General features: G+C 39.6%; 1 protein-coding gene across 3 annotated transcripts in view; it reads left to right on the top strand.

Moving 5' to 3' along the window:
• acss2 (acyl-CoA synthetase short chain family member 2) overlaps positions 1–11,215 on the top strand; it is a 28,792-nt gene continuing 17,577 nt past the window's right edge. For all 3 annotated transcript variants that reach the window (XM_021309291.2, XM_021309290.2, XM_012850077.3), the window contains exons 1-6: positions 1–791; positions 4,050–4,245; positions 6,343–6,434; positions 8,721–8,824; positions 8,907–8,979; positions 10,820–10,895. In XM_021309291.2, the coding sequence (XP_021164966.2) occupies positions 665–791; positions 4,050–4,245; positions 6,343–6,434; positions 8,721–8,824; positions 8,907–8,979; positions 10,820–10,895 (668 nt within the window). In that variant the 5' untranslated portion in view covers positions 1–664. The remainder of the gene's footprint in view (positions 792–4,049; positions 4,246–6,342; positions 6,435–8,720; positions 8,825–8,906; positions 8,980–10,819; positions 10,896–11,215) is intronic.

Below are 11,215 nucleotides of genomic sequence, written 5' to 3'. Positions count from 1 at the left end.
CGTGGGCCAAACCGACCAGCCCAACACGCTCCTGCAACAAACAGCGAAGAAGAGACAACACAAAGAGTTAGCGCTGCGGCTAAAACGTTGTTTTTCCGTCGCACAACACCGTGCTGAGTGAAAGCATGCTTTTAATCCGCTAACCAAACATAACCAGGCTCGTTTAACTCAGAGAAGGCTTTTTGGTGGATGAACTGAACCTTGACGTTTTTCTCCTTAGCTTAGCTTGTTAGCTTAGCTGGTGTCAAACGTTTTTTTACGTCCGGGAGCGAGAAGACGCCACCGCTGACCGGGACTTTATTTTACAGACATAACAGCACGTTTTGGGTCGGTGTCCGTGGATTCTGCGCATCAGGTTTGAATAAACAAACAAACAAGCAAAAAAAAAAAAAAAAGTCACCCTGCGAAATAAGGAAGTCTGAATGAAATCTGCAGACAGCTTGTTCGAATAGCCGCGAATTCGCGCGAGATTTGACAGTTCGTCGGAGGGCGAGTTGAGAGACGGCAGGGACGCGAGTTTAGTTGGCTTCTATGAAAGTGCAGCAGAGCAGGCTGCTTGGATCCGGGTCCGCACCTGCCGTGGAGGTTTTTCCCCCCGTGGAAGTATCAGGCCGAACGGTCCACACTTTGACCTGTGCTGGCCTGGAGTAACCCTGGAGCGGACATGATTCCCGACAAAGCCCCCAAGGAGGACGTCTTCCACTGCCCAGAGAACCTGAAGAAGGAGTCCCACATCCCCAGCTTTGAGAAATACAAGGAGGAATACATCAGATCTATAGAGAACCCAGATGGTGAGGTTTTTTTTTTTTTTTTATAAAAAAAAAAAAAAAGCAGAACATGGCGATAAATCTCTTCCTGCCTGAGGAGGTGTTAAAGATAACACGTTGACAGGAGTGTCGCAACTCCACACCCAGCGCTACATCCGCATTGCTCTGTTGCTGCACAGGATCTCTCTCTGTGTTGGGAAAGGTTGGAGTTTCTGCAGGAATTTCCCAATTTTCTGGAGCCTGAGACATCCAAGGCGGAGCTAGAAGTGACAACATGAGCAAAATAATGATTAAATTCAGCTTCCATTTCAATGCAAACAGCTTTTGCTCTGATTCACAGACTGTTGGGTTATGATCCATTCCCAGCTGTAAACTTTTTTTATTGAGCTGCAACTACTGAATTTTGTTTTTCAATCTCCTGAAACCTAAAGCATGCTGCAGTTTTTTTTTCTGCTTTGTTTCACCTGGAATACCTTTATTTATTGCATTTATAGACACAATACTCCAGAGGAGCTATAGACCACCATTCATAGCTCCTCTGGAGTCTGGGGAAAGGAATTGGATCCAAATATTTATCCAAGTATTGTTAAGCACGGAAAACTAAACAATTCATTGGAAAATGGTCGTATATACAGACTTTACTCCCTGTGCTATTTTATGTCCCTACATCTGTCCAACATTTAGTCTTTTCGTCCTGTTCCATGTAGTCTGTAGCTGCTGTGGGGTCCACTGTAGAAGCACGGTAGAAATATTTGCCATAAAGTTACAGGGAAGCTTAGTATTTATCTTTAAATGAACAAAAAAAAAGGAAATAGAACATCATTTTTTTTTGTTTTTGGCCAGTAATAGTGACTCGTATCTTATTGGCAATAAACTGAAGGGAACTTAGATGATGTGTTTTTTGGAGAACCACCGGATTCTTCATTTTGCTGTTACAGTTTTTCCACCGTTCTTCTTGCAAACCCGTAATGTTACCCTGTAGTCCAGGGGTTTCAGATTAATTTCAACATTAGGCCACTTTGGCATCATGAAGTCCTTAAAAGGCCGGTTGCTCGTGTATAGATGACACTTTTGATCTCATAATTTCATTTCAGCTCACATAGAAATATAAAAACTTAAGTACAATAAAAGTAGCACCCTTAGGCCCAGTTTATCTGCAAAAAAGTTGATATTGGGGTCAGTTACACTTTACACTCATCTTTCTGCATCACTTCTCTCTTTTTGGACATTTCTGGGTTGTTTTAAGGTGTTCTAGTGGCAGGATGCTGTTACTACACAGTTTAAAAATATCAACATTTGCTGTAGGAAGCACTGTTTTAGCTACTTTATACAATTTAAAAGTATATATGCTTCTACTTTAAGGAATTATATGCACTTTTTTGGCTCCTGAGGGCCAAATAAATTGAGTTTGTTGGGATCCATCTGAAGCATCTGTGAGGCTGCATCTGTCTGCTGACCGTCACTTTTCATTTCCTACTTGCTTTTACATTTTCTCATGATGAAATACTTTTTTTTTCTAAATTCAAAAACATCTAATGACGAAGTTTGTTTCTACCCACTGTCTTAGCTTAATTGTCTTGTTTGAAAGTCTCCCATCAGGTCTGAAGTGTTGCTCGTAAGCAGTTTGTCTCATGTGAGTTTTATTTCATTTCCTGGTCAGCTGGAGCTTCAAGGTTCAGCGTGTCGTTATTATCTCCACAGAAGGCAGTTTGGTTTACAGTCGGCAGTAACGCATAAACATAAGTTACGATATGGCGTGTAGACTTTTACGAAGCAGATAACTGCAGGAGATTAAATTCTGACCCAGTTTATTGTCCAGTTGGCTGTTGGCCACAAACTTCCTTCTTCAGTGGATCATTCCAGCAGACCAGACACATTTTCTTTACTTCCACGCTCTGTTCTTATGCAGCTCAGTCATTACAAACCTTTCAGCTATGTTTGTTGATTGGTGCCATATCCAAAAAAACGTTCATGTATATTTAAGGAATACTAGCATTAAACTTTAGTAATATAATAAAAGGTGAAAAGACTTTCTAAAGAACTCTGCCCTGCTTCCTTTGTTTTTATCTTTTCTATCGACCTTATGCCCACAGTGTTGTTTTTAAGTGGCATCTAGTTGCTTCCAAATGGTATAAAACGCTTGTTTGCACTAATGATGGTGAATGTCAGCTGTATCGTTGCTCGGCAAGGTGTGCTGCACGTCTTACTCTTCTCTCCTCTTCCTCTTCCCTGTGAAATTACTGTTCAGTAAACGTCACAAGTACAGAAAAAATATCTATGGAAGAAGATGTTCTCACACGATGCATGAAACTGACCCCTGAAGCATTAGAGGAGTCTGGTAAAATATTTTTTTACCTCTAAATATGTATATGTTATGTATCTTAGTCCCATCACTGGGCAAAAAGAAAGCCATATATACAAATATTTTTATTTTTAGTACTTGACATGTTAAAATGACCTTTAAAAAAACAGTATTAGCACATTTGCATGATAATTAAATGAAAGGAGATAAATAAATCTGCTTCCAATACTCAGGAAACATGGGATCTCCTTTCATTTCTATCCTGACGACAGTCAGATTTACGTGCCACTAATAAAAGGAGCCTCTTCGATCAACCCCCTAATATTGTGTCTTGAAGACATTAAAGCGTGGATGGCTTTAAATGTTCTAACCTTAAATGACAAGAAAACTGGTGATGTTTTGTCTCAGCAGCTCTTATGAACCATCTTCTGTTGATTTGGGCGCCTCACTTAAGGCAGAACCGATTTAAAATAGATAATGATCTGGTCAAGTCCAGTTTTTATCACCTTAGGCAGCTGGCAAAGATGAAGCCGATTCTCTTGAATCAACAATCACGTTTTTCTAACGTGCTTAATAAATAAAGTAATAGTGGTAGTATTAGGTCCTCGTATCAAATGTCCAGACGTGGCCCGCTAAATCACTGAGGTACTTTTTTGAAATATAAATTTAAAAACGACCTTTAACGACATCGTGTTTCAGTTATCCAGGAAACTGACCTGTTTCACCTCTTGTGTCACCATGAAAGTTCAGGTTGAGCATCTTTGCAAAAGATAAAAACACAATTATTGATGTCTTTACGAGCAATATTGGACTTTTCAAACAGGTTGTTTAGCTAACATGTTAAAAATGGAAACCAGAGCAGTAAGTCCATCTGTCCTGTGGTTCTGTACCGAGTAATTATCATGTTTTCTTGCTTTAATGTCGATTTATGCAGAATCACAGACGAGCCTTTCTCTAATCACCCTGTTTCCGTCCGCCAGAGTTCTGGGGCGCCATCGCTAAAGACTTCTTCTGGAAGACCAAACACACCGGCCGCTTCCTGGAGTACAACTTCGATGTCACCAAAGGAGAAATCTTCATCAAGTGCATGGAAGGAGCCACAACAAACATCTGCTACAACCTGCTCGACCGCAACGTCCACGACAAGAAACTTGGTGATAGAATCGCCTTCTTCTGGTTAGTGGAAAGCTCTGAGTCTGCGCTTTAATTGGCTCCTGTCGAAGCTTTAAAGCTATACGACACGGTGGTTTCCTTTTATTTAGGATCTCAACGTTGAAACCTCTGATGTTGTTTTTTTAATCGGAGTACAAAAAAAATAGATTTAATAATCATCTAGGAAGTCATTTTATTTCTAAAAATCATTTTCAGATCAGAGAGTCTCACCAGTTTATGGCCGAGGCTCATTTTATCTCCTTGGATCTGGTTCTTTTGGGACCTCAGCTGAGGATGAGAATGCAGTAAAACCAGTAAATAAAGAGTTTTTGCCTTTGACCTACCGTACTTTTCAGACTATAAGGCGCACTTAAAATCTATAAATCTTTTCAAAAACTGATGGTGCATCTTATCTATGATCACCGTTGAGCTCACTGACTGATTTTATGTGGTACAATGCGCTCAAAAATCTGTTAAAAAGTACGACTTCGGTTAGCAACGAAGCCGCCCCGCTTAATGGATATTAGGAGCATTACGGTACACTGTGTCAATACCTGATAGGACCCCTGAGCTGTCTACAAGACTGCCTGACTGTAATGTCTAAACTAGAAGTGCATTCATGTAAGGCACCCTGGAGTACACGCTAGCAACAATAAACCTAGTAAGTTAATTCAATATAAAAGTTACGTTTATTTTAACCTTATGTTAGAAACAGGGCAGTGTAGTCCAGCTATTCTGTCCTCCTGACAGAGACGGATAGAGAGCTGAGGACGTGGAGGGAAGGAGTACAGAAAGGGAACTAAAAGTAAGTAAAATTTTCTTGAAATCAGTATAGTTTTCCTTGATTTGAGCAACTAAATACTTTGCCAGTGGAATTAGTATTTTTACCTTGAAAAAAGACAAAGATGAATTGTTCTTATTTTAAGTGCAAAAATCTTATTCCATTGGCAAATGGTCTTATTTAGCTGCTCGAATCAAGGAAAAATACACTAATTTCAACAAGATTTTATTTACTTTTAGTTCCCTTCTTTGCAGTGTGGATAGATACTGCATACTTCGGATAAATACTTAATGTGCCTTTTTATAATAAACCGCTCCCTCGGTGCTGCAGACCAAGCTACGGTCTGTCTAGCCAACCTGGATTTATCCCACCGTCCCTCCAGAACCAGCCACCGAGACACTGGAACTGCTTTTTACCGTACAGAGATCACCTCAGCATCTGTTGCCACGGTGACGGACCAGTCCGGTGTTCTGGAGGGAACCTGTAGTCTGATCCTGTTTGTTCCCCATTTAATATTTGCTGTTTGTAAAGTTCCCCCTTTTTTAAGTCTAATCTGCTGTATGGACCAACATAGAGCTGTATTAAATGGAAAAGGTGATTTTTTTTTTTTTTTTGATTTTTTTTTTTTGTTTGTTTTTGTTTCGATCAAGCACAAAATGTTACGTGTTTCTAATTTTCAAGTTTGTTGCTTTTTCTAAACTAAATAGCAGAAAATCAAACATCAAGACCAGGTTTTAGTTTGTTGATGTTTTTGTTGTTAGACCAAATATGCCTAAACCTCGCTTTAAATAGCTGGAGATGAGAATTAATTTAAAAGTAAGGGACGGTAAGGCTGGGCAATATATCGAGATTTTAAGAATATGGAGATGTTTTTAAAAGAGATATGAGGAGAATATATTGTTCATATCAACATGGTCTATCTTTCGTTAGGATTATACTTTTATGTGTTTCAGTAGGTAATTTTTCAGCCTTTTCTCATATTTAACTACATCTACTTGTTAAAAAAAAAAACGTACATTTGGGTGAAGCTTTGATTCGGAAATATCTTTACGAAAAGAAAAAGATATGGAGATAATTAACGCTTATCGGCATTCGGCCTAAAAACATTGAGATATTATATGTGGTCCATATCGCCCAGGCCTGACGGACACTACATTTGTTGGTTTTGTAGGTTGCTTGTAAAGAAAACTGACAGCAATTTCCCTTTAGGAAAAAGCTACATCAAGACTAATATTCTCAGTGATTCTAATTTTCATGATTCTTTGTTGATCCTTTATTTTTGTAAGAAACAGGAAAAGTAACCAGTCGGATATTTGACGACAGATTGTGCCTTATTCCAGGGAAGGCAACGAACCGGGTGATGAGTTGACAGTGACCTACGGAGAGCTGCTGCAGAGGGTCTGCCAGTTCGCTAATGTCCTAAAATCCCTGGGTAAGTCCCGTTTACTCTGTAATCCATGAAGATTCATCCAGGGTTTATTTTTTTAAACCGTGGTGGTGTTTTTGTTCAAGCATATTTGTCATACATTTATGACCCAGGCTGTGCCAAAAAGACAGATATGAAGTGAACGAGATTAATAAGTGAAGCTGTGTGTGAATGTAATTCAGGGAATTGTTTCAGAGACAAAAAAAGATGCATTAAAAACTACATTTACGTGACGAGGTGACTGTGGTGTGCCTGTGAGACAGCGCTGAGGGAAGTAGGAACACTCATTGCAGCTCTGGCTGCTGCCTCAATACAGCGACTCCAGAACGACTGGTGCTTTCGCTAAAGTTGCCATTAAAACAAAAAAAAGTTGCTTCCTGCTTGTCGGGTTTAAAAGAAAATTGCTATAAGAGATTAAAAAAAAGTCACTAAATATAGAAACAAAGACACTAAAAGGGCAACGCCGGACTGCGGTAGCCACTAGCTGCTTCACGGGAAAGAGCAGGCGGTGTTTGTTTTTCAAAATAAAGTACATTTTAATGTTTCAGGATATTTAAATTTAAACTGGGATTGTGGTTAGTATAAGTGTGTTAATATACACTATACATAATATAAGGTAAATATATATCATGCTTTACATTGTTTTACCATATGTTTTAAAAAGAAACATAATTCTGAAGGTGCGGTGGCTTTTATTTTGGCGGGGCGGTGCACCACGATCAGTTACATGTGGCAGCAACTCTGTCATCTATTTGGCAAAATCAAACTCCAGACAGTTAATCCAGAAGATCTAATAAAACATTAAACATTCCTGAGAGTACTTTAACGAGAAGACTAAACATAAACCCTGTAACTCTGTATTACATGGATTATTAAATCGTTTGCATTTCAGATATGCAGCATAGTCCGATCCATACTCGCTCCCAGCTTCCTGGTAAAACATATAAAATTTTGCCTTGTGGGGTTTAATTCAACGCTGATTTCTAACATATTTGCAATAAAAATCAATGGCTTTTATATTTTCTGCACTGAGCTGCAGACGATGCTGGTCCTCACCGGCTTTATCGACACTCACTAAGTGACTTTGTGTCATCAGCATACATGAGGTAAGAGACGTAATCCTCTTTTATCTGAGCTACATGATGTCTGTAGATGTTGAATAAAAGCGTCCCGAGACGTTAGCCCTGAGGAACCCCTGTTTTAATTTATTTTGTTTTGTTTTTTTTTGCTCCATTCTAGTCTCCAAACGACACAAAGTAGCTATTTGTGTTGATCTGTTTGCAGTAGTTAACTTTTTTGGCCTCCATTATAAACATTTGTTGAGTTTTTTTTTTCCCCCCTTTCCAATAAATTTCCAATAAATTATTTATAAACACGTGATCATAGTGTTGGCAGAAACTTACTTCTTCAAACCGACTCTCTTATAATTTCTGCTCCTTTTTTAACGGCTGTTGCTCATGCGGTGGAGTTGCCACATTAGTTTAGACATCCGCACAGAGCCTCATATACACCCACAGGTGATGAAATGTACTAAAACCATTTGCATGCTCACAGATTATGAAAGTGCCTCGTTTCATCAGCGTAACTGTTTCTTTAGCCTCTGTACACTGCAAAAAGGGAACTAAAAATTAGTAAAAGTTTCTTGAAATTAGTGGATTATTTGCCAATGGAATGAATATTTTGATGCCTAAAATAAGATAATTAGATATCCGGCACTTGAAATAAGATGGTGGAGATCAATTGTTCCTATTTTAAGTGCAAATATCTTATTCCATTGGCAAATAGTATTATTTACATGCCCAAATCAAGGAAAAATACACTAATTTCAAGAAAATTTTACAAACTTTTAGTTTCCTCTTTGCAGTGTAACAAATGTTCAAAGTGGTTCCTCAACAAAAACAGACCATTTTTGTATGAACTGGCATCTTGAATTACCAAAATCCTGCAGTAAACTCTAAAATCTTTGAGTTTCCCTAAGCGGTAGAGACCGGTGCGCCCCTTATAATGAAAAGTCTGATTCTGCTCTGTTTATATAGGAAGCTGCAACTGGAAAGACTTTTCAGGTCTGGGTTTATTGCAAAGAATATGGATAATATTTGTATTTCCACACTTTTCTCTGTCCGTCCGTCCAACTTGTGTTTTAAATCCTCGGTGAACGTTGATGTTTGTACTTTTAAAATAAGCTAAAATAGCTGAATGCTCCAAGTTTTTCCTCTGGGGGAAAGTCTAGAGTTGTGTCAGAATAAGCGAATAATCACCACTCCTGGCCTGCGTGTCTGTTCTTGTGTGCAGGCGTGAAAAAGGGCGACCGCGTGTCCATCTACATGCCCATGGTGGTGGAGCTGGTGGTCGCCATGTTGGCCTGTGTCCGTATCGGAGCCGTTCACTCCATAGTGGTGAGTTGGAGAACGTAACGTGTGAAGTTCTGCCTCGTGTGTTGCCGTAGTAGAACGTGCTCGTAAACGCGCCATCTTCCAGTTTGCAGGTTTCTCTTCTGAGTCTCTGTGTGAGAGGATCATCGACTCTCAGTGCTCGCTGCTCGTCACTGCAGGTCAGTTTCACCTTTTTAAAGAGAACGGTTCAAAGCTTCCTCGGTTTGGGCCAGAACATGCAGAGGTTCTGGTCGGCTGCCGCAGAGCGCTGAGACCTGGAGGAGCTGAGCAGCAGCCGGCTGAAGTGCTGATTCTGAGCCAGTAGTCAAAGTCTTATTAGTCAGATTAGTGAAGCCTAATCCAGCAGGTTACTGGGCTGACTTTGAATCATACGTACTGTATTTTTCAGACTATAAGTCACACTTTTTTAATAGTTTGGCCAATCCTGCGACTTATAGTCAGGTGTGACATATAAAATGTTTTTTTTTTTTAACAATATGTTTATTAAGCGTTTTCCAAGTGGTTTAGTACAATGGAACATAAATTAGGAGTAACACATGTCTATATAATAAGAAAAGAAAAGGGGAGAAAAACAAATAGATAAACAGACACAAAACAACAAAGAAGTACAGGGCGTATTACTCAAGATAATGACATGTACTGTTGCATCACTGGTACTTTAAATCAAAACAGAATTTATCAAGGAAGAGGTGAATGGCTCATTATGAGTCTCAAAATTGTTCAAGATCCCAATAAAATTGAGCAAGATGGTCCAAGAATGGCTGCCGAATCTTGTAAATTTTTTTTAAGACTGTCTGTCCTGGCAGTATAAAACGTTTTTAATGGTAATTCATACGGACCACCATGAATACAAGGAGTAAACATTACCGTCTATAACCACAAGAGGGCGCTCTAGGCTTGTGAAAACTATATGCTGCTCCTGTACCGCTTGAAAATTTATTGAAACAACAAAGATGTGGTACAGCTTGAAAGGGGAACCCACACCGCGTCAGAACCCTGCATTGGGCTGGTCTGACGCTAATAAGAGCTAGCGTTAGCTTATTTTGTCCGTTAGGTTTACAGCTTTGCTGACGCACGTTCAATAGCTATAACGCCCTTTCTATGTTACTGTCAAAAACGTGTCACACTGTTAGCTTAGCATGTAGCAACGCTATGCTAACGGTCTGATTTCAGCGTAAGTTTAACAATTTTCAGCGTAACCTTCCCGATTGCAGTTGCTGGCTTGTTATGCTGATTTACTCCATTTTATCTCCCAGGTATGTTTCATGTTATTCAGCCTGTTGAATAAATTGCCTTAACATATTAAACATTGGTTTTTAGCCTTGGATTTAAAAAAAAAAAATCTAAATAAATCCGATTTATAGTGCAAAAAATAGGGTTCTCATATCTTCGTGCATAAGCTGGTCTGTGAGGACTCAACAGAGCCGCTCGGGCTTCTTTCTATGGCATAGAAAGCTGAGTTGGTGCCTGGCTGAGTTTAGCCGGGCACCGTAGGGGAGGAAAAAAACAACATTGAGTGTATCCAAAAATCTATTTACCAGGATACAGAAAAGTTAAACCTTTTAAACGGGCATCACATGAGATCAAAGCATCATTCAGGCTATTTATAACAACCCAGTTAACCCCACCAGTACCTGGCATTACACACAATATGGCATGTTTGCCTTTCTGCTTACAAGCTGGTTAGAAACGCTTCGTTGTGGCAGAACTCAGCCTGGTTCTGGTTCTGCTGGAGGTTCTCCTCCCTGTTTAAGGGGAGTTTTCCTCTCCACTGTCGCCTCATGCATGCTCAGTATGAGGGATTGCTGCAAAGCGAATGACTCAATGCAACTTGCTGGGTTTCCTTAGAGTGGAACATTTTTATCTAATCGCTCTGGGTAATTCGACAGAACTGACTGTAAAAGTGCCTTGAAATGACGGGAAATTTGCAGCTGGAGTTTAAAGTTTCTCGTCTTCTGGTCTGAACAATAATCCAACCTTTGTGTCTCCTCTCCTCAGACGGTTTCTATCGAGGCGATAAGCTGATCAACCTGAAGCTCTTAGCTGATGAAGCTCTGCAGAAATGTAGAGACAAGTAAGCTGTTAATACCCTTCATTACCACCCCCCCCCCCCCCCCAACACACACACACACACAGGCACAAAGAGCTGAAATGCATTAACCCATCACAACATTTCTAAGCTTATTTTTGTCAGTACCATTAAAAACATGATCATCACATTACGTGGAAAAATAACCTTGTTGCATAAACTTTCATACTCCTTAAGCCAATCGTCTGCAGCCTGAGGCTTTTTGTACCTTCCACAGTGGCTCTTAATAACTTTGGCTACAAATTATATTTTTATTATGGTATTTAAATTTGATAATAATAATAATAAATGCAGGTTTTAGCAGT

Source organism: Fundulus heteroclitus, chromosome 1 (genome assembly GCF_011125445.2).
Source record: "Fundulus heteroclitus isolate FHET01 chromosome 1, MU-UCD_Fhet_4.1, whole genome shotgun sequence".
Taxonomy (NCBI): Eukaryota; Metazoa; Chordata; class Actinopteri; order Cyprinodontiformes; family Fundulidae; genus Fundulus; species Fundulus heteroclitus.
Note: the sequence above shows the minus strand (reverse complement) of the source record. Positions and strands in the feature narration are given on the sequence as shown.